This window comes from Arvicanthis niloticus, chromosome 3 (genome assembly GCF_011762505.2).
Source record: "Arvicanthis niloticus isolate mArvNil1 chromosome 3, mArvNil1.pat.X, whole genome shotgun sequence".
In the NCBI taxonomy this organism is placed as follows: domain Eukaryota; kingdom Metazoa; phylum Chordata; class Mammalia; order Rodentia; family Muridae; genus Arvicanthis; species Arvicanthis niloticus.
Window position 1 is genome coordinate 111,994,203 of NC_047660.1, and position 24,243 is coordinate 112,018,445.

The window sequence follows — 24,243 nt, forward strand, 5'->3', positions numbered from 1 at the left end:
CATCTTCCTTTGAAATGTGAGTTGTTTTTATTTTAAACACTGTCCTACTCTACCTTCACTAAATGATTCCACTTGAATCAAAAAAGAAAATTCCTCCATAAATTACAAATGGAGAGAATCTGTCAGTTAATGAAAGTAGAGAAAGTGTTCTCTGGCTAAATCGCCCAACTGGGAAATGCCGCTCCTCAGTGGAGATAGGTATGAGACATGAAGGCATGTTTTACATTTCCTCACATCCTCACTACTTACTCTTCAGAGACACAGTGGTTAACAACCCTCAGTTATTTCTAACGCAGCTCTTATGAGAGGCTGCAGTCTGAGGTCACGGTCAGCACTCGGCACTGGCTTGGGTAGGTGAGCAGCCACCTGCCTGCAGGCTGCACGGCCTGCAAGCTCCTTCAGCTCACGTGTACAGGAGGTCAAGGCGTCTACCGATGAGCACTTTGCATCAGTGCTTTGATGAATTCTGTGTATGATAACATGCTCGTTTATAATCCTGCATGTGTATTGGGGATTCTTTTTTAAAGCGTCTGACATGATCCAGATGGAGCTCCCCTGCCCTAGCTTTCAAGTGCTAGAATTTGTGGTCTATGCCACCATAGGCAGGTTTTCTATTGACCAACTCTGCTCATACACTATATAAAAAAAAAAATGGTTCTCTAAAACATCTTGTTAAAAATTAAATTCATCTCCTCCCCACCCCCAGCACTATTTTTATTTGTAACAAGTTTATATGGCAAGCTTGAATCCTACCATCACCTCCCAGGTCTGAGGACACACCAGTTTAAATACTCAAAAGGGCAGTGGTTAGCGTTATGTATGTAAGCTCAACGAGGCAGTATAGGGTTAAGCGGATAAATGGTTCCAATGACAGTTTTATGTTCACCTTCAACCAAGCTAAATAACTTGAGGAAGACAGCACATTTAATAATCTATGAGCCAAAAATCTGCATTTGCTATTTATTGCTACTAAAAATAAGTTAAGAAACGCTGTGGCTGCCAGCATGTATGTGTGTCTGTGCCTTGGGAGTTCAGGAGCCCCGTGAGGCTCAGACTACAGCGCAGTAGTAGGACACTCGCTTAGCATGGGTTTGTATCCCTAGCACAGCAATAGAACAGCAGCCACGAGGCCCCTTTGGATAGGTTAAGGCTCAGGTGCTTCAGGAGGTGAGACCCAAAGGTTGGCGGAGACTGGAGAGAAAGTCCCACTTCTAGGGCATCTCATTCAGAAGGATGGCAGTCAGCATGAGCAAGATGGTTTATGTCTTCAAAGAGGCAGGAAATGTCGCTATAGCAGCAAGTAATCCAAGAAACCAAAGCTGAGGGGGTCTCTGCTCTGTGAAGCCACAGCCGCTTACTGATTACTTAAGTCCACTTTGTGTCAATGGGCCATTCCAAGAGTTAAAAGATCAGCCAGCACAGAAACGACTCACAAAGATGACTATTTATTATAAAATTTTCTGTGCTGAGTGTGCTTTTAATTCCAGCACTCAGAAGCAGAGGAGGCAGGAGATCTCTGTGAGTTCCAGACCCGTCTCATTTACAAGTTCTAGGACAGCAAGAGCTACAGAGAAACCTTGTGTCAAAATACAAAACAAAGTAACCACAAAACCAAAACCTTTTAAAATTTATTTAGAGGAGTGGAAAGAAGGCAAAACTAACATAAAGCTAACTGACCAAAGGTTACAGCTGACCACAGGCAACCTCTGTGTGAACAGTCAGGCCTACAAACACAGGGACACAGATCCAGTTATGTCCTGCCTGGTACGGGGAGGCACTGACACCCCTTCCCCCACACCCCGAGTTCTTATCTGCTCACTTTGGGTGAAAAGCTCTAGTAGAACACTGGGCCATTTGTAGGTTTGTACCAAACAGGTATACCAAGTAGCTAACAGAAGTTTTAAGCAGTTCTGGAGAGAGAGCGTATCAGCATTATCTAGATCCCGCTAAGGATCCAGTTCCCAGGGGATAATTGGCTGTTTGCCTCCTGACAGACAGCCAAGCTTCTGAGAGGCACGAAGAAAGAAGCCCCGGGGAGAGCAGTCCGCAGGGGGGGACGTGTCATCATAAGGCAGCTTGGCTTCTCCTGGTTACCTGCGCTTAGGTGTCTCACAGGGAGTTTTCATGAAAGCTGGCTCCAGGAGGGAGGGATGCTTTCAGGTTTTTGCAGAAACAAGCCTCTGCACATGGTGTCTCAGGCTAAAAAGCTATACTTTTCAAATAAGTAAGACCCAACTACCTAAAACCATAGACCCAAATATTAAGATACAAATGACTCTTTAAAAAGAGGACTTTCAAGATCGCACACGATTATCTGCGAACAGGAACAATGTCGGCTACGGTCAGTGGTGGAAGAGCCGGAGGTCTGTATGAGCCAAGACGATCCCCAGCTCGTCACACGCCTCGATCACAACCTTGTCAGCGGTAGATCCCGATGGAGCAACAATGTAGGCCACACCACTCTGCGGAGGAAAACCCCAAACCAGTGGTGACTTAAGGCACAGCAACATGCATACCTAGGGAAAAACTCCCCTCTAAAATGCAACGATGGGAGGTGATTCAATGGTTTACAGCGCTGGCTGCTTTCCCAAAGATTTCAAGTTTGGTTCTCAGGACCCATAACAGCACTCACAACCATCTGTAACTCCAGATCTAGGGCCTCTGACGCCCTCTTCTGGCCTCCTTGGGCACCAGGTAGGTACACATACCTACCTACATACATACCACACACATACATGCATGCTGGTTAAACAAACATAAAAATAAATACATCTTTTTAAAAAGCATAAGCTAACGGAATATTCAGGCAAAGCAAGAGAATTTAGATTATACCTATTATCACATAGGAAAGTAAAATAATTCCTTATTTGTATCAAATTGATGAAGCTTCACTATGCAACTCTACGAAAGTTAAAACACAGGAAGCACAGTTGCTATATTTTGTGGTGCTAGGAATTGAAACTGAGGCCGGCATGAACTGGTCACGTGGTCTATGCACATCCCCAGCCTCTAAGGGGGTATCTGAAATCATTCCTACAATTCTCCATCCCAGCACACACCAATACTTACCCTTTTAGCTCGGTCTACATTATCCCTGAAAGGAAAGAAGGCATCGGAGCTGACAGACACGCCACTCAGCTTGTCGATCCACTCCTTCTTCTCTGCCTCAGTGAGTAACTCAGGAACCTCTTCGAACAGTGCTTTCCATTTCACCAGGTCTTCACCCTAGGGAGCCAGGGATGCACAGTGAGCCCAGCATCACCTTTAGCTCACGCCAATGAGAGCACAATGCCAGCAACCACTAGGGCATTCTCCTATGGCTGCCCACCAAACAACCACATGCTGAGGTTCCTATTTCCAGAAGTTCTTTGATGTTTAAAAAACCATTTTCCTTAAGGAAAGGTCATTCTTAAGAGTGCCAAAGAGATTATATTGTTCTTTTGTTTATCTCAAACCTACCATATTCCCGAATCTCAAAGTTAAATCTATAACTTCATATACCTTCACCAAACCATTTAAGACAATTCTTCATGTCCCATCTAGAGCTGGACTGGTGTTTAGCAGTAACTGATGTGTGTGTAGATGAACTACACACATGTACAACTGTCTCAGGTATAACGTCAGTAGACAAATCAAAACGATGCATGGCATTTACTACTGTTTGGATGTTTGTTACCTTACAAAACAGATAGTGATGTGTAACTCCCAATGCAAAGGTAATAGTAGTAAGGCCTTCTGCAGGTCTCAGTGGAGCATACCGACAACCCTGCACTGAGAGCTGCAGTGCAGGTCAGCCTACACCACAGCCACCATCTTACACCAAACCAAACCAAACCAAACCAAACCAAACCAAACCAAACCAAACCAAAGAAAAGTACCAAACCCACATGGAGTTGCTAACGGCTTTAGTAGAGAGTGTCATAGAAGGCCCTGGTGACCAGCTATCAGATCATGTACAGCCGCTAAAGTCTAATACACTGCCAGGCAGCAAGCCTCTGCTGATGCTAGGAGATGCTGAGTGATGGAGAAAAACAATCCTTGTAATAACAAAATTATAACCCGCAGGAGAAGTATGGGTTTACAAAATTAATCCAAATTCATTACCCAGGAAGCAGAGGTTTGTGGTTTCAGAAAGGGTGCAGCAGTGAAGTTGACAGGGATTAGAAAGATATTTTAAGGATTTCAGACTATTGAGGGATTTGAGAAGTCTCTCTGTGGTAGGACGGTGAAAGCCGTCATAAAAGAGACTATCATAACATGGTTCACCAGGAACTCCATCAGTCCGTACCTCACCAATGGTGCCGGTCACATACTGATCAATGGCATTGGAGATTTCTGCTCTCTTCACCCCAGCTTTAAACTTCATGGAAAGCACTCGTGGGTGGTGTCGAAGCCACCAAGAGTTTGCTTTGTCACCTGCAAGGCGTGTGCAGTGTATCCGAGACTGTTGTCCTGCTCCGATGCCAATAACCTGAGGAACAAGGATATTAGTAATCAATGACACTTCTCCCAGCAACATTACCTTTTCAAAGGATGACAGTAATGAAGCTTCCATTCTGAGTGGCTTTGCTGGCTTTGTAGATCCTGCCCAAGGACCAGACACCACAGTCTGTCAGGATTTAGTAACTAAAACTGACAATCTTAATAGCTGGCAACCATGAAATCCCTGAAAGGCTCTTCTGAATCACACACTAGTATCTCTTTGGCACCAACAACAACCTGTGGGCTAGGTAGGTGTGTGTGTGTGTGTGTGTGTGTGTGTGTGTGTGTGTGTGTGTGTGTGTGTGTGAGAACCAGTCTCACTAACCCCACCCAAGGCAGCTCCCTCTAAGCAAGAAGAACCAGTGTAACCAAGTGCAGTACTTGGCTCTGGGTTAGTTTTCACATCCATCAAGGTGCTGAGTAAATACTGACACAGCAGGAAGAGAACGTTGGCAAATCTCCCTTTCCTGGCACCAAGGCAGATGGGCTTTTGCCTACTGTTCTTTCTGTCCCGACAGCTTGGTTACCTGCCCGTCCTTGGCATAGCACACGGAATTAGACTGAGTATACTTGACAGCGATGGTGGCAACAATGAGGTCTCTGAGGGCAGACTCCGGCAGCTGAAACAAACAGGAGGGCTAAGTCTCACCAGGCTTTGGCAAGCTCTTCATTTTAAGCTATGGATACAGTGCAACAGACATGTAATTTGATTAGGTCCCTCAATGACAGCCAGATGAGGGAATCATGCTGCAGGCTGCCATGCTTTACTCAAGACTGAACCATGTGAGCACACCTGTGACTAATGCAGTGTACTCTCTGCAGAGTCCCACGTGTCACCCTCACACTGATAACAACTATTCGGCAACATGATGGGAAACACTGTCTTTATTTGAAAATGACAAACAATACCTTTTGGTCGGAATTTCTTTAACTGAGGATGTAAGATCAGAACTGACATTAAGATTAATTTTCATATATGTTGTACACTGCTATGATGTACATATAACCAGTGCTGTTCTGGAAAAGTCAAATGTAATATTTCTTGCTTTGCTGAGAACATTTTAAGAAGCTATTTAAAAATATTTTCACTTGGTAGCAGTTGTGCATACCTTTAATCCCAGCACTTGGGAGGCAGAGGCAGGTGGATCTCTGTGAGTTCAAGGCCAGCCTGGTCTAAACAAAGATCTTGAAAAAAACAAAACAAAACAAATTTTACAAACTCTAAGCCAACATTCAGCATGAAGTCTGTAAGAATCCCAAAATGTCACCTTTGCTACAAATTAGAAACAAGAACAAGGAACCAAGTGTGTTCTCTAAGCAGGTACAGGGGTATCAGCTATAGACAATTACACCAGCTACAAAAAGGTAAGACACAGGATGGCTGCAGTCTCGGCAGTCAGCACTCAGAGGCTGAGGAAGCATGATCTGGGCTTCAAGGCCAGCCGAGACTACACAGAGAAGGAAGAATGAAGTTATGTTGCTTGCGAAAAAATGGGTGTAATTAAGGATAATCACATTAGGTAAATAATTAAACCATTCTCAGAAACACAAATATTCTATTTTGCTTGTGCTCCCTAGATCTATAGATATATAAAATCATCAATCTATAGTATGTGCAATATGAAAGAAGAAAAAACTGTCTATGGGAAGAAAGAGAAGTAAAGAGAGCAGGGAGGACTAAAAACAGAGGGAGGCAGAGAGAGAAAGTATGTATGGTTAAAACAATGCACGCTGTATGAAAACGTCCTTATGTTACACAGTATCATGTATAATGAGCACATGCAATGGAAATTTTAAAATTAACAAAAAGGTAAGCTTGGCTTCATCCAAATTAAGCTTCTACTCTGTAAAAGAGAAATGGAGTAAAGAATACAGGAGACCTCAACAACTGCATGTGAACCCACACTTCTTAAATCTCAAAATTCAAAGCTTAGTTTTCAAAGATTTTTAGGGGAGATGGGGAGATTGTGGGAGGGGGTGACCGGGAGGGGGCAGTGAGTGGGATGTAAATAGTAAAATAAATAAACAAATGGTTTACTAAAAAAAGTATATTTTAAGGGAATTTATTATTCTAATATTATACATTAATATTAATATACCCTTCATCATTTGAGCCAACAAGTACAAATCTGACTCTATAGAAAACTAGCCTCTCAGAAGTCCACTTCAAATATACCCCTGGCACTCTGAGCTGGATCAAAGATTATGAGAAATGCCTGTGGGGTGGGTGGAAGGAAACTCCCAACTGAAGCACTAGTTTTAAAGGGGGAAGACTTCAGATCTCTTCTATCTTCTACTCTCACTACAATGGCCTGTTGTAAATAGACCAGCGCCCCTCCAGAAGCACACAGAAAAGCCAGGCCCACAGCAAAGATCTAGAGAAAAAACTAGAAATAAAACAACAAGCTCAACAATTCTAAACATTTCCCAAGCAGCACGAAAGAAGAGAGGGTAGGTAAGAGGGCCCAGATGGCTTTCAGAAGTCGTACATGATGCTGAAGCAATGCAAGGTCAGAGGACACAAGAGGAGGATCTGAACAGACACCCCAGGCTTCTGCAGAGTAGAGCTGAACCAGACAGACCATTCCTTACAAACACCTAAGCCTAAGTTCAAATCAGCTCAGTCCTTCACAACATGAGTCATTTTGCTTCATCTGCCTGCCAAGAGCATAATCAATTCTCCAGGGCGAAAACACACCAGACTCTCAAAATATCTGCACATCAAGTGCCCAGCACTAAATAGAAAGTCCAGGCACGTTAGCAGGTAAACCAAAAAACAATCCCTCAACACTGAAGGCTCAATACCTCAGGGACTAAGGCCTAGCTCAGGCTCTGTGTTCAATTCCAATACACACACACACACACACACACACACACACACACACACACACACAGACACACACACACAACTACCTCTCTCATTTATTTCTCTATCTTGTAACTAGACAGATTTAACTACTCTCTGTCCCAATTCTGTAGTTTGTACAATACAGAGGACGGTCCTCTCCCACACTGTACTATGACTGAATGGAATACTGCATGTAAGTATTCTCCCCAGATCATCATTATCCCAAGAATAGACCTCTTGTACGGGGTGACAAAGGACACGACCTAAATATCCAAGTGCACAGATCATATGCAGGTTGTCAGGTAGCTTTTCCTGAAGCAGAGCAACACGTATCAGCACTGAAAACATCTGTGACCTAATGCATGCAGTTGCAGAAGACACGATCTTACTTAGGTATGACTGAAGATACTTATTTCTATTTAAGTACATACACACATAAGCTTCTAATGTGTCATCCTGTTACAAAAACGGATGGACCTTAATACATGATAAGCTTACATATACTAAAGACAGACATGCTATTAACTTTTAGTTCAGATACTTTCAAACTTACATCCTTATTCTTGGTGACAATATTGTTAAATAACGACTTGTCAACGACACCATTATTTCTCTTCTGGCTTAAACGAAGACCAAAGAGTGTTCGAACTTCATTTTCATCCGGTTTGTAGGACTGGTCCATCTAAGACACAAATTTTAAAATTTTTAAGTATTATATCTACACTCTCAAATTTTCCACACACACAAAAATATATCATTCTTGCTGTATATGAAAGTGCATGGAAGGATGAGGCAGGAGGACTACAGGTTAGAGACCAGGCTCAGTCACAGTTAAGTTCTAGGCCAGCCTGAGCTACACAGCCATGCTGTGTCTCAGAAAACAGGCCCAGACACTAGCACAGGAACGACTTCACTGTTTTGTTACACCCACTTCCCTAACATGAACTGTGTGATGACATCACTTAGTAAGGACACAATACAACAGCCAGGCACCAAAATCCCTAACCATCATGGCACACTGTTCTGTAAGTTACCATCCCTTTAGTCCTTTTCTACAGTTGGCAGCTAGAACAGACTCACAAGTCAGGCTGAGGCACACTCACATTCTAGTTTTCCTTTCTTCCTAAAAATCTTTTAAAGAAATTTGGCCAATATTTGAATTACAAGTTAAAACTGGGTTCTGGCCTAGTGGCACATGCCTGACACTCTAGCTTAATCTGGGAAGGCTAATGCAGGAGACCTGAAAGGCTAAGGCCTGTGCTGGCTACAAAGTGAGTTAGTTCAAGGCTAGCCTAGGCAACTCAGTGGTAGAGTTTCTAGCTACCATTCACAAGTACCCCAGGTTCAAATCTCAGCACATTCTTGGTGACAATATTACTAACTAAATGAAAAAAGTAAAGTAACATAATATATGAAAATAAGAATTATAGCTTGCATATCCCATGTGTGTGAGATGCTCAGTCGGTAAATCTGAGATGTAATGTTCATATAATTCCAAAGTTGAAAAATTTAAAAACACCATGGCCACGAGGACATTCAGCTTCAAGGGGCAGCATAAAGTCACCAATATACATAGCTTGTGACCCAGCTCTATTTCTCTCAGAACTTAGATAAGTTATATAAAGACTTGGGACAGATTTGCAAGGGTGTGAAGCAGGGTATGCAAGAATAAGAAACAAAAGAAATGCAGATGAACACCTGGTGGAGTGTCCTGATTATTTCTGGAAGGGCAAAGAAGAAATTTAGAGCAGTCATTGTAAAGGGTAACAGTGGCAGTGGGACAGGCAGGGGGGGTGACTATAATACTTAATAACATCTCAACAAAAAAAACATGTAAATAAAAATAAAAGTTAAAAGAGAGACTCTGAAGACCCCAAACCACCTATATAAAAAGGGTAAGACTAAAAAATAAAGGTGTCTGGCAGGGTGAGGAGGTACACACCACACCTTCAATTGGAGCACTGAGAGTAATGAAGAGGCTGGTGTACCTCCGAGTTTTCGGCCAGCCAAAGGCTCCATAGTGAGACCCTGTCTCATAAACAGGAAGAACAGAGGAGTCTGCTGTGGCGCACTGCTGTAAGCATCTAATCCCAGCATTCGCAAAGCTACGAGCTTGAGGCCCCCCTTGAGCTATACAGTTCAACCCTAGTCCAGCTAGGGGGAAAGGGACAAAGATAACTACAATACAGAGGCATAAATTTGAAGGCTGTCCCAATACAACAGAGATACACAGGGGGAGAGAACACAAAATAAACCCAAAGACTAAATTACCACCTAACTTTGGAACTGCACAGACCTGAAGAACACAGTAATTTCCATTTTTCTTTTTAGAAAGTATTTTCAAGGCTTCTTCTTCATATCCCGGGGCAACAATACCATCTGACACCTGTAAATATATTAAATTAAATTCTTATTTTTAGAAATCGGAGAATAAATCTATAAGATATACCAACAATTAGTTGTCCTAAGTGATGTACAAGAACTATCAATAAAAAATGCTAACATTAAAACTCAAAAAAAAAAAAAAGAAACAAAAACAAAACAAAACAACAACAACAAAAAAAAAAACCCCAAAAACCAAAACCAGTAGACTCAGGATTATTCTTTAGGGTTGCTTATTGCAAGCTGTCCTATCATACTTTCTGTGGTTAATCTTAGATTTAACTAAGAACAAATGGCAGATTCACTCTAATAATCGAGGTATTATTCTTACGGCATTCTGCTCATGAAGTGGGGTCGAGGCCTGTACTAAAGAGCACACTCCAGCCTGGCTCAAGAGAACACAGGGCAAGCGAGTAAGGTCCCAGAGATCTGCCATCTTGCAACTATAGATGCATCTCAGTGAGAGCCACCTGCGAGTGGCATACCAGCTCAGCATGGTTGGGATGGCTTAAGACCACAGACTGAATCACTAAAGTAACCCAACAGCACCCACCACAGACTCCCTAGACCAGTATTTCTTTTCTTCTCTGAGCTACCTTTTCTCCTTCTGCCCCCAAGCACTAATGGTGAGATGTGAGCCTGGTGCTAACTGATGAGGGTTAGTTCATCAAAGTGGTTCACACTTCCTCCATCCTAATCATTCGGATTGCTAAGGGTTCATCATGATTTCTTTACCAAGCATGATGGCTCTACCTTTAACAATAGTAACTTGGGCATTAAGCACACTCAGCAGAAGATTTAAAGATCAAGACAAACACCTACCTGAAACCTTAAATCTTGAAATTAACAAAAAGTCAAGGATTTGTGTTATGCACATCTCAGTATCCTACATGGTAAACGGCTGGAACAAACATTACCACTGTAGGCTATGGTTTTAATGAAACCTAGGAACAAGTCATTCAGTTTCATCTGGCTCAAGATACCCGAACCTCTACTCACTTCTCTGGAGATAATTTTTGCAGTTGGGACATCACAGACATCAGATAATGCAACAAAATCACCAAATGAAGACATCCTGTCGGCTCCTGTAAATGGAAGTTAAAGGCATTCTCCATAAAGCAACCTTGCATAGAAAAACCCATGTGATGGAGTATTTCCTCTCAGATTCTCTCAGATTCAAAGACATGATGGCATGTGGCATGCACCTCCCCAAACTCTGTTACTACAATGTGGGTGGGTATATTATACAAGTGATGTGGAAAACAAAACATACTTTCTCTAAAGCTAATCAGTTAGCACCATCAGTCAAATAATTGGTAAGACAGAATTAATTTTACCTTCGAAATTAGCACGTAGCTATAAGTCAGCATCAGCTACTGAAAATAAGCAAGCTACCTGGCCTCTGTCCAGTCTGCATTTATAGACGCGGGAGGCAGGCAGGACTCAGCACAAGGCTGCAGTTGCAGCCTATGGCTGTAACTAATACACTGTAGTAGTTTCTCAAAACCCTTCATGTACTTGTATCTGCTGGTCATTATACAAGAATCTTGTATTTCTGAGTATATAAAATCTAAGACAAATCAAACTTAGTGGTTAGAAAGCTATGCATTTTCTTATTAATAAAAATGTGCCAGGCGGTGGCGGCACATGCCTTCAATCCCAGCACTTGGGAGGCAGAGGCAGGCGGATTTCTGAGTTCAAGGCCAGCCTGGTCTACAAAGTGAGTTCCAGGACAGCCAGGGCTACACAGAGAAACCCTGTCTCGAAAAACCAAAAAAAAAAAAAAAAAAAAAAAAAAAAAAAAAAAAAAAAAAAAAAAAAAGTATTCAAGTACCTAATCAAAAATAAAATGTATCAATCTCATTTGTTTCCACATATTACATTAAAACACTAACATGTATTTTTGTGAATATATTCATCTCAAGTATTAATTTAAAACAATGAAAGACAAATTTAAGTCCTATAAGCCACGGGTAGTACTATTTGCTCTATTCGGTATAAAACATTGCTGTTGCTGGGCAGTGGTGGCACACACCTTTAATCCCAGCAACTTGGCAGGCAGAGGCAGGTGGATTTCTGAGTTCGAGGCCAGCCTGGTCTACAAAGTGAGTTCCAGGACAGCCAGGGCTACACAGAGAAATCCCTTCTCGAAAAACAAAACAAAACAAAACACATTGCTGTTTCCTCTAAATAACAAAATCTCTTATCTGACTGACCTCTTGCTCTTGCATAGGCAATGGCCAGGGGTGTGAGGGTCGGATAGAGGTCATAGACCATGCAGACTCTGGCCTCGTCCTCACTGAGTGGAACCCCAACAGCAGCACCTGGCAAAGAAAATGAGAAAGTGGGGCTAGCGATGGTGGGCAGGAAAAGCAGTGGCCAAGCACCTCCAACCCCCAAGGCTAAGCACTGACTGGGCACCCCCTCACCACCACACACACATGCAACTGTTTAAAAGCACAAACAAACCTAAAACCTCAAATTGCTACTTTTCAATATTCATACCAAAATATTTTGTTAAAGGGCTGGATATGTATGTATGTCAGTGGTAAGACGTGTTCTAAGACTGGGTTCAATTTCACAGCACCACAAAAGAAACAAAGAAAGCAAGGCAAAATGATTCTAAAACTTTACATTTTTAAAGACCTATATTTTTCAAACAAATGTGAAGTATATTTTTTTTATTACTTAGGCCAAATTAAACAAAAACTACTTACTCAGTGAGGTAGTTAAACACCAAAACCACAATTTTGGGGACAGTGGCATCTTCCCTCTGCCGTGGAAGCAGAGGCCTCGCAGCCGGGCCACGCTGCTGTGGGCAGGCAGGCAGGCAGGCAGGCCCCGCAGTGCCGACTGCTCTGCTTGGTGCTACACACTATTTATTTCTGCTCACTTATTGCACTTTAGCGCCCAATAAATATTAACAACAGTGGTGAGTGAGACTCCAAGCAGCCCTTGTGGCATTATGGATTATGGAATTGTGTGTGGACTTAAGGACTTGAGAGTAGACACAAAGGAATGTCTCATTCAATATAAACAGAAGCAGAATGCTAAATGAACACTCTCTGCTTGTTTACTAAGGTACAATTCCAACATGGAACAGCAGTTCTCTGGTTTTATGAGATTATGTCACTTCACTTTCATTCCTAAACTTTCAGAACCACACTGCAAGAGCCAACAGTGCAATTGCCCTATCTTCTGACACTGTCACATAATTATGTGTATATGGACTATATTACCAAGGTTTCTATGACTATGACATTACTATCAACAGACTTGCCAAAAGTGGCCTAGGATGTCCCGGGCTGTCTAACAGGCATCTGCACTTCTAAGCCTTCTAAGCATTTTAGGACATTCTGGAAGGCTTTTCTCACCTGCTGGGCTGACATGCTTGAAAGAAGCTGCGGCTGGAATGTCTACTGCTCCTCTCAGTTCTGTCACCAGTTGCCAGGCGTTCAAAGCATCACACAAGTTTATGAACCCTGGGGCTCCGTTGAGAACTATACATGAAAACACACATGCACATTAACAAGCAGGTTTAGAAAGGATACACACACACACACACACACACACACACACACACTACCTAAAAAGTAACATACCTAGGATATATACAACTTGGACGTGATTTTACACAAAAGTACAAAAAGCAATCAAAGGCTGGAGGTGGGGTACACCTTTAGTCCCAGCAATGGGAAGGCAGAAGCAGGTAGATTTATAGGAGTTCAAGGCCAGTCTGGTCTACAGGTCAAGTTCTAGGACAGCCAGGGATACATAATGAGATTCAAGAACCATCCTCTCTGTCAAAGAAGAAAAATTAATCAAGAGGTAAATAGGCATCTCTAAACCTATCAGTAACCCAACTTCAAAAGGAGCAGAGCACGTGGGTCATCTTCAGAGAAGCGCACCCCCACCCCACCCCTGCAGAATAGAAATACAACAGTAAGAGACTCAGTAACAATGACAAGACCAGGTATCAGCTACATCCATGTGACCAGATTAAATATTTATGAAAATAACAGTGACAGGGTATGTCATAAATCATATACCTTTTCAACTTAAAACAAACAAACACAAGCAAAAAAACCCTATCAAATATGGCACAAGTTAAAGTGCCCTGAACAGGAGGAGTAACAGAAATGGTGGTGTTTTCATCTTTCAGAGGGGATGCAATAGAAGCTGCAGGCAGGCATGGTACTGTTTGCATTTAATCCCAGCAGTCAGGAGGCAGAGGCAGGTGAATCTCTCCAAGTTCAAAGCCAGTCTGGACTGCAAAGAGTTCCATGAAAACACAGGAAAACCATTATCCAAAGAACAGCCAGACAAACTGCAGGTGCAGCAGAGCAGAATGATGTGTGCTTGTAATCTCAACAGTTGGGGATGAGAGAGGAGGATCCTGAGATCCTGCCCAAAATAAGTTCCCCAACAGAAAGAAAAGCACAACATATCCCCAAGGAATTTTGATGTACAGGTTTGGAAGAAAGGAAGTCGGTAGGAAGCATTAAACTGTGAGACACCTAGCAAGCAAAGCAGACCAGAGATCATTAGCTCAGCTCCCTTCTCCAGCTCCTGCCTCTGTGGGCAGCTTGTCGAATTTTGAGTGGGAAGGTGAGTAGAGGAATAGTCATGTCTAAACACCTCCCAGAATACTGGTTCACCTCACATCATATTCTCAGAGGTGCTAGTAACTGGTCAGACGTAACAGAAAGCACTACAGAGAATGCCCTGTCTACTAGACAAAACAAACATGCACCATCTCACTTCCAGTCAGAAGAAAGTAAAAGACAAAACAAAGACAAAAATCAAATACACACACAATTCCATTTTTATTCTCTGCTTCAGCTTTGTTTCAGACAAACAGGCATGTACACTCTTAATCACCAAACATTCAAACCACATAAAAACGCAAAATACTTTTTCTATTATATAAATAAGTGTTCAGGAGAAATCCTGTGAATACATCTCTTATAAGAAGCTGCTGTTTGTTTACAAGCTGGGACCTCTTCTGCCACGAGCACAAATAACACTTTTACCTTTCGTAGGAATGAGGTACCCAGACACATACATAAGGAACAATGAAGACTCACACAGCACAAATGAATAGTTTTTCAGTGTTGAGGGTAGAACACAGCTTCCCAGAGTGCAGGTGACACTCCAGCCCTAAAAAATTCTTATAAAAATGCAAAATGTAGACTTGAAATGCAATAGTTTTTGCATTGGGGGCTGTCACCCTAATGGGAGAACTCAAGTAAACAACTGGCCTTTAGGCCCAATAAGGAAATCACTTCTTGTAACATCTGTCAAACAGATAGTGGTTCTCAATCCACTGAAACACACAAGAGTTTCCTCTGCTTCTTTCTTCACTGCCTCAACTACCAATTATAGACACACCACAGGCTTGGTCTGCTCTTCTTCTGGAAATCTCAGCAATTCCAGCCTCAAGTCTTCCAAAACAGTTTGTCATCTCTACCATGGGCTTTGCCTACCACCCAGGACCTGTGGTTTGCAGCTGCGGCACTACTCTGACACTTTCCGTGCACCTCAATTCTGGATGGTTCTAAGGCCTACTAAATAATTTATTTTTATATTCTGAATGGGAGTAACTTCAGATACAACACAGAGAAATCTGGGTGTCTACACAACAGGTACTTCTCATACTTTACCTGTGATGGGAAGCTTGGGCTTCAGTGTATACAGCTGGGCAGGAGTCTGATGGGGGTTCATCCCATACCTCAAGGGCATCTGAGAAATTCCTTTACTGTACTGTTTCCTGAAGTAATCTGAAATCGCTTCATCATATTGAGCGGTATGAGTGAATGCCTGCAAAAAGTTGCATTAAGTGAGATAGTAGGAACACTTCCCAAGAATGCACTTAGGTACAGCTTAGCAGCCACCCCCCAGCACATCCCAATTCACATTGTGAGTAGCATAACTAACCTTTCCACCTTTGAATCTAACAATAATTTCCCAATATTTGATTTCTCTGTGTTTAATGAAGGACAGAAGGCCAAGCTGAGAGTGAGAAGCCGACATATTTAGTAGAAATGAGTGGTGCTTGGACTGACACACTTAGACTACATGGTGTACCCACAGAAGTGTACCCACCTTCAAGGCCAAGTGGCGCCTGGTCTCCAGGGAGGTGTCCTTACTATCAGAGCCCTGCATCTCTGCAGCCACCACCGCATAGTCCTCTGGTTCACAGACAACTGTCACTCGAGCATGGTTTTTGGCTGCAGCCCTTAGTAAGGTCACGCCACCTTTGAAGGACAAAGTATGTTATTTTCCTTTGGCATTTTGCTATCAGTTGAAGAACTCTCTTTTAAATAAAGTAACTTCAAATAGCACTTCTACCTTAATTTTTGCCTAAAAAAAAATAAGGGGAAAATAGCTCATCTGAACCCCCCATACACAAAAGTAGCTTATAAAATATTTTCTAAGCTGGGAGTGGTGACATACAATCAAACTTGTGAACGTTGGAGACTGAGGCAGGAGGATTACTACAAGTGGAGTTCAAGGCCAGACTGGGCAATGTAGCAAACCCCTGTTTCAAAGACATGAAACAAAACTAAAACACTCAATAATAAAATAAAAATAAAAATGAAATCAAGAAAATATAATCTCCACCCATCTGTTTTGAAATGTTTCTTTCACCTTACCAATATCAATTTGCTCAACAGCTGCCTCAACAGTCACATCTGGAGAAGCCACAGTCTTCACGAAGGGGTACAGGTTACAGACAACAACTCTGACAATTGAAAAAAATTAGCTGTGATTAAAACACTGAAGCTTTATCATTTCCAACTATTTAGGAAAAAAGTTATGACAGATGTGGTTAAAACCCGTGGAGATCTAGAGCACAAACTGTTACCCTGACAACTTCACACTCTTTCTTAAAGATTGTTTTTATGTGTACAAGGATTTGCTTGCATGTGTATGCACATGGCATGTGTATATACATGCATGTAGTGCCCATGGAAGCCAGGAGAGGATTCACAAGTCATAAATAAACTGCTGTGAGCTGCTGGAACCTACACCTGGGTCCTCTACAAGAACAGCAAGGGCTCCTAACTGCAGAGCCTCTTGTTCAGCACCAACATTTTTTTTTGCTGTTGTTTCTTTTGGGGGGGGGTATTTTTATTAATTTACATTTCAGATGTCATCCTCTTTCCCCATTTCCCCTTCCTAGAAACTCCCCATCCCATCCCCCTCCTCCTTTTTGCTTTTATAGCATTTTAATTACATGCAAGTATTAAGGTCAGTTCTAATTTGAGAAACTAGCAATACAATAGATGCAAATATAAGGAACAAGCAAGTCAATAAACACAAATAGTCAAAGAACAAGCAAGGCAATAATATACAAAATTCCGTGAACACTCCTATGATCAGTGTTTCTAAGGGCTTATCAGGATGACCAAAATATCTGAGCGAACTTCCCTGTCCTAGCCCAAAGTCATTTTCATGTCTGAAGCCTACTTCCTTGTTCTAGCTTAAAATTTAGATTCCTGCCTGAAATTACTTCTTTGTTCTAGCATAATATTTAGATTCCTGCCTGGAATTACTTCTTTGTTCTAGCCTAATGTCAGATTCCTGCCTTCCTTGTCCTTGGCCCATGTCAGATTCTTGCCAAGCAGCCCCAAAAGCTCTCTGCCTCTCCCCCCTTTTTATTTCATAAAGAAGACTGAGTCTGTCTCAGGTCGTTCTGACAAGAATGCCTTCCTTCTTAGAAGTCATATTAAAAAGGTCTGTGGGCTCTTAGAGCATAGAATCAGCACCTGGATACGGTACACATGCATCATTCTCCCAGACCCTCCTCACCTGCTCTGGATATAGTACACATACATCATCCTCTCCGACACAGCTGACGCCTGACTCATCTTAGCTGACTATTACTCCCCAGACCACCTTCAAGCCTGACTCTTGGTCAGCCTCAGCTAATTATCACTATTAAATCATTCACATTTCAAATTTTGCTTTTTTGGCTGAGTGGTAGTAAACCCAACATTCAGAGAATTTGGAGATTGAGGTTAACCTGGGCTACATAGTTAGAGCCTCACCTTAAAACATTTCAAGAAGACATCAAAATTGTAAGAGTATAGAAAAATCTCATTTTAGACTGTGATGTTTACCTAAGACATACACATTTTCACTATTTTCCCAAGAGGCTGTATACATAATGAAAATGTAGCATTCTAAAGGTAAATAAATACTTGTTTTGCTTTCAGAGAGGTCATAACTATCCACCCCAGGACCACAGTATAATCCCCACTGGTGAGAACGAGTACAGGAGAAGAGGCAAGGAGCTCTCAGTTCACTGGATCAGGCTCGTTATCCTGATTCCAACACTGGACGAACACATCACAAGAAAACTACCAGGCTGCCGCTTCTAATGCGAGCTGACACAAAAGTTAACTTGTAAATCTAACCCAGAAAATACAAAAATTACATACCACAGCCAAGGAGACACCGTCCCAGCAAGGTAGGGACCTAAAAATTAGTACCTAAAAAATTTAGTACCTAAAAATTAGGGGCTGGCAAGATGGCTCAGAAAATTACGGTGCTTGCTTCAAGACTGGTCCCCAGAACCCAGATGGTGGAAGGAGAGAACCAAGTCCTATGGTTGTCCTCACACTGCCACAAGCCACGTTTGCCCCATAAATAAAGATCTTAAAAAAAAAAAAAAAACTGTAATATTAACAGAAGGCAAAAGACACAGGATTAACTTGATGCACAAAGTGTGAAAAATTCTGTATTTATCTATAATTTAAAAAAAGACATCGATAAATTCAGAACTGTAAAGTACCTCAACATGATAAAATACAATAAAATCTAACATCATGTTTATTAATATCTTAAATCCAATATTTTCCTAAAATTCAAAATAAGAATGTTTACCATTCACCATTTCTAGTCAATATTTTGCTGTGTTTCAGCCAAAAAAATATATAAAGAAACTAAAGGAAAGGCATCAAGGTTAGATACACGTGAAATGGTGTTCATATAGAGAAAGTCCCAAGCTGTTAAGAAGAAAACCTATCAGCCTTAATGAATGCGTCCAGCAAGACTGCAGGATGGATGATCAATACACAAAAATCAATTGTAATAATACACATTAGCAAACAACAATCAGGACAGGAAATTAAGAAAACAATGCAGAAATGACAGTATTAAGGCCAATCAAAGACTGAAGAACAAAATTACAGAAGTGTCAAATTGACACTGAAAAATACAAAACAATGTTGAAAGGAACTAACGAAAATTAATGTTTCTCAAAAATGAAGAGACTCTCACACCCATGAGTTGGAAGACTTCTGTTGTTGAGATGACAATTACTCCTGTGTCTATACAGAACTTTTAAAAGTCCCACTGCTATTCCCAAGTGTTGCACAGGGATCCTAAACTCAAGTGTCCCTGAATGGCTCAACAATCTTGCATAAGAAAAACAGAGAGGGAGGACCCAGGGCCGTCTACTTCAAGTTCAAGTTGTACTCCATGTCTATCTTAGCCCTGTGCAGAGGCATAGCCAGAGACCAAGGATGCTCGGACCACAATGGAAGAATAAGCAGCTTCTGACAGATGATGCTGGGACGGGGGACAGCCCCACACCCAGACCTCACACCTCTGCAAACGTAAACCTTAACTCAGTCAACAGAGCCAGGCGTAAAATGGTACAGCCCGGTAATCCAAGCATTTGGGGACATTAAGGAAGGTGGGGAACCAGAGACTAGTCCAGCCACACACTGAGTCTGTCTAAATACAAACAAGCAAGTCTAACTACAAACAACAAAATCACTGGTAAAAGAAAAAACAAAAAAAAAAAAAAAAAACAAAAAAAAAAAACCAACCCTTCACTACCATGATGAGGTGCTTCAGATGACATCAAAAGCTCAAGCAACAAAGCAAACTAAACATCAACAAAGTTATCAAAACTTGAGATGGTTGAATGACAACTGAGAAGGAAACAACCACACCACGTTAAGAGTCACGAGGAATCAGTAAGACTGAGCAGTGCCAAGCACAGGGGCTTCTGGTGGGAGGTACAGATGGGAGAGCAGAATGTTATACAAATGAATGTAGTGACGTTTTCACAGCCTCTTTTGAATGTAAGCACCAAATTGCAGCTTTTTTTTAGATTTATTTTTATTTCATGTGCATTTGTGTTTCGCCTGTATGTATGTCTGAGTGTGAGGGTGTCAAATCTTAGAGCTACAGACGGTTGTGACCTGCCACGTGGTTGCAGGGAATTGAACTCAGGACCTCTGGAAGAGCAGTCAGTGCTCTTAACCGCTGAGCCACCTCTCCAGCCCAAATTGCAGCTTTTTAATAGGATGAATTGTATAATACATAAGCCATAAGCCACCCCTTAATGATGCTGTTACATATGTTTAAAGGACACAATATCATTGTTGGTTGTGTGCAGCGAAATTTAAATCTTCCCTTTTGAAAAACAAAGATTTGGCCAAGGGTCTAACTCAGTGGTGGGAAGTCTGCTCTAAATAAATACTTACCAAGTCCCGGTTGTTTTAATTTAAGTTACATAGTTTGGAAATACAAATCTGGGAAAATTAAACAGCTCATACATAACAAATATTACACAGAAGATGCAGAAACGTGTTTCTATAGCGAGGGCAGAAGACATCAGGTTTTAGCATCGCTCATCTCTGGTGTTTGAGCTTCGAACTTTTTACCTTATAAGGTTGAAATCAAGCCTGGCCATGTCAGCAGCATCTTCTGGAATATTGCGGGCCAAGATTCCTAATGTAACAAAGTGAAAGGACATGCAAAGGTCAGAAATGCAGCTACTTCATACTGTGGAGTCCCATCACTCACAAGGTAAATCCTCTAATATTCTTTTTCTGAGACAGGATCTCACTATAAAGTGCTGGCTGGCCTCCAACTCAAGAAATCTCCCTGACTCTGCTTCCCGAGCACTGGGATGAAAGGCACACGCCACCACATAAAAGACAGGGCCTTACTATATTAACCAGAATAGTCTTAAACTCTGGAGCTCAAGTGACCCTCCAGCCTCAGCCTTCTAAGTATTAGGATTACACATCGGTGCAAACGTACCAAGCACCTAATATTCTTAAACATTACACCCAGTTGAAGAGCTCTGAAACAAACAACAAACAAACAAAAATGAAGACATTTATAGATACAGTAGCACAGGCCTATACTCCAAGCACACAGGTGAAGGCAAGATAGATTTAACAGCAAGCCTGAATTACATAGTAATACCTTATTTCATTAAAATAAAACAACCAGCAGTGCGTGGCGGTGCACGCCTTTAATCCTAGCACTCAGGAGGCAGAGGCAGACAGATGTCTGAGTTTAAGGCCAGCCTGGTCTACACAGAGTTCCAGGACAGCCAAGGCTACATGGAGAAACCCTGCTTCCATAAACAAACAAACAAACAAACAAACAGCAACAACAAAACCACCCTTCCCCTCAATACTTAATTCTCACTGGGCCTCGTTGTGTCCCATACCTCTGACCCCAGCATTAAGAGGCTAACAGTTCCAGACTAGCATGAACTACATAGTGAATTCTAGGCTACTCTGGCCTCAAAGAGAGACTTTCAAAAAACCAAAATGACCTAACTCCTTTTTCTTATGCAAAGCAAAACCCTAAAACCAAAAAACCGTAAAAGATATTTCTACATAACCTCTGCCAGTCTTCCAATCTACATTTTCATAAGCTATAGCTCATGACTTGACTGATAATTCTCGGCTTTTCAGTCTCTTCCCTTGCTTTTCCTGTTTTTCTATTCATTTATATGCATGATGGTTTGGCCAAGTATATCCGTATGATTACCACCCATGCCTAGTGCCTAAGAAGGTCAAAAGAATTTGATCCCCTGCAAGTGGGTTTTAAACTGGAATGTGGGTGCCAGGAACTGAACCTGGGTCCTCTGCAAGAGCAGAAGGTGCTCTCAGATGCTAAGGCCCAGCCATCTCTCCGGCACTAGCTTTCTGGTTTTTCTTCACAAGTTTTACTGCAACCTGCAATGCAGGTTCTGTGGCTATTACTGCTTAGAGGGCTTGCTATGCTAGGCAAATGAACAGAAGTCACATTCTTCTGAGAAACAATTACGGTGTAACACTCTATTCCAAGTGTGAACTACAGAAGTGTACAGTCAGACTGTATATAGAAATAACACAATCTAGATTAGCTAGTCGGTAGGTTGAGATCAAAAGCAAGGGAGGAAAACAATCTGAACTTGTCTTGTATTGAGGAGTCAGATTTTAAAGGGATTAATGGGAGAAATATACTTTTTTAAAAAACTGATTTGGGGCTTATGATTTATTTCTTCTTCCTGTATCCTTTGAAACTATGAACTAAAATATGTTATAAACTGAAGGTTTATAACCTTCAACCACTTACCAGCATGGACAGCAGGATGCAAGGTTTTCACACGCCCCCCTAACATTTCCGGAAACCCTGTTAGCTCAGACACATCTCTGAAAACAGAGTAATGAAACAGTTACTGAATTGTCACTTTCCAGGATTCAAAGCATCTCTTACCAAGTCTACATGAGATTTTTTTTTTAAAGTCCAACTTAAGCAAAACTTTGTCCAGACACTTAATAACCTTTAATTAAGAAATAAATTCAAGGGCAGTGGTGGTGTACCACTTTAATCCCATCACTCAGAAGGCAGAGGCAGGTGGATCTCTTGTGAGTTCAAGGCCAGCCTGGTCTACAGATAAAGTTCCAGGACACCCAAGACTACACAGGGAAACCCTGTCTTGAAAAACCAAATAAAAAATAAATAAATAAAATAAAAAGGGTTAATGGAATCAAGCAAACATTGGGCACTGGTGTGGAAATATCAATGACCATCTGAGAAAACATTTAAACCAGGTGATACACAAATCAATAGCGCATACCTCATCTGAAATGCCACAGCAACCAGGGCAGACCTTAACCAGTCCCACAATAACTCAACTGCACCTCACAGGAGCCTACTTGTTTGCTGTCCCTGATGCGCCTGACTCCCGTAAGAGTCACAAGAGAATCCACTGAAAATATTTCTTCAATAAGTAAAGGCATTCTTGCTGTCTGAAGCTGTCACATGTACGGGGGTTATGTACTGCTCACACAGACAAGAGTTATGAAGAGGTGAATAATTTACCTCTACAGGGATTCTCCACAAGCCAAGAATTATTATGGCAACAAAGACAGGTCTTTTATTAGGTGTGTGAACTTACTGTCCTGAGGTCTTTTCCCTTTTCTACCTTCCAGTCCTTCAGGATCATCTCCTGACATCTCTTGTCAAACTCTTCCCACTGTTTGTCACTGACTCGGACTTTCTGATGGATGCTATAGATGAGGAAGGTATAAATCTCCAAAGACGTTACAGCCTAACTGAGCAACAAGTTAAAGCCAGGCCAGGAGCCTGAACATTTGTGTTTATTCTGGATAACAAATGGCCCACCTAAGTTAATTTGTTTGAAAACAGTGGCTGGGCCCTAGGGTTCTAAAACTCAAGGCCCTCCAGTTCTAACCGAACTTCTGTGAGTTTCCTTTTCCAAAGCGTTACAGAGAGGTGTTTTGTCAGTACCTGGATTTCATGGCTTTCTGGTGAATATGTTCACAACGCTTTTCTCCCAGGACTTAACACTGCCTACTGCCTTACCTGACTGCCAGGCCAGCATCCCTGATTGCTTTGGCCGTGCCTCCGGAAGCGACCAGACTCAAACCAAGAGACGCGAGGTTTCTGGCAAATTCCACAAGGCCAGTTTTGTCAGACACACTGAACAGGGCTGAAAGAGAAAGCATTTCTCATTACTCGCGGCCTCTGGCACCGCGCTCTCCTGGGTCTGGGGAGGGGAACTCATGCGACTGCAGGCCCAGGGCCCAGCACTGGGGGCACCCAGCCTGCAGGCCCGGCCCCGGGCCTGCCCAGCTCGGCCAGCGGCTTGCTGCTGCATGGGCGGGTGGCGGGGATGGTTGCAGGCCGGACCCCTGTGATGCATCGCGAGGGCCTCACCAAGCTGGGAGGGAGCCATGCTGCGCCGGATCGCGGAGTCAGGAGACGGACAGACCACGTGCGTAGGCTGGCAGTCCGGACCCCGCCGTTCTGGAAGCGGTAGGCGGGGCGTGTTGACCCCACGTGACCCCAAGGTCCCGCCCCCTCCTCCAGTGAGCTGCAGCCTAGGGCGGAAGGCGCCGCTGGGCGGGGCTGCAGCTCACTGGAGCCCGGGATCGGTAGCCGCGGGCTTCCTCTTTTAGAACCCAGATCTGGGCGTGGGGACTCGCGGCTCGCAGGTTATCTAGGGTGTAGCTGAGGTCCGGAGAGGTGGGGCCGCGGCGGCTAGAGCACCGATTGGGGGAAAACTAGCCAGAAAAAAAAAAAAAAAAAATAGACCCTGTCTGGCAATGTCAGAAAGAATTTGTGCAGCTATCTACCATGCTCTTGTTTTTACGGGACTGGAAAACAAGCACGGAGACCTACGGATGAAGTTCTTACCTCTACAGTTGAGAACCCCAAAGAAGTAAAATGACCATCATTTAAAGTTTTTCATACCACGT

At 42.5% G+C, this 24,243-nt stretch overlaps 1 protein-coding gene across 1 annotated transcript; it reads right to left on the reverse strand.

Annotated features, from left to right (window-relative positions):
* Positions 1-1,615: 1,615 nt before the first annotated feature.
* Atic (5-aminoimidazole-4-carboxamide ribonucleotide formyltransferase/IMP cyclohydrolase) lies at positions 1,616-23,853 on the reverse strand. The gene is made up of 16 exons (XM_034498451.2): positions 23,702-23,853; positions 23,348-23,474; positions 22,094-22,170; positions 20,398-20,464; positions 16,369-16,457; positions 15,818-15,969; positions 15,376-15,532; positions 13,087-13,212; positions 11,929-12,036; positions 10,712-10,797; positions 9,627-9,716; positions 7,884-8,012; positions 5,010-5,102; positions 4,289-4,471; positions 3,070-3,225; positions 1,616-2,462 (listed from the first exon to the last, which is right to left on the reverse strand). The coding sequence occupies exons 1-16, from the start codon at positions 23,718-23,720 to the stop codon at positions 2,343-2,345; spliced, it is 1,779 nt and encodes a 592-aa protein (XP_034354342.1). The 5' UTR covers positions 23,721-23,853; the 3' UTR covers positions 1,616-2,342.
* Between the last annotated feature and the right edge of the window lie 390 nt (positions 23,854-24,243).

Coding starts and splice junctions, on each gene's coding strand:
- Atic (XM_034498451.2), bottom strand. Junction 12,037..13,086: donor CAAGCATGTCAGCCCAGCAG/GTGAGAAAAGCC, acceptor TTTCTTTGCCAG/GTGCTGCTGTTGGGGTTCCA. Junction 5,103..7,883: donor TTGTCACCAAGAATAAGGAT/GTAAGTTTGAAA, acceptor TGTTTGTTTCAG/CTGCCGGAGTCTGCCCTCAG.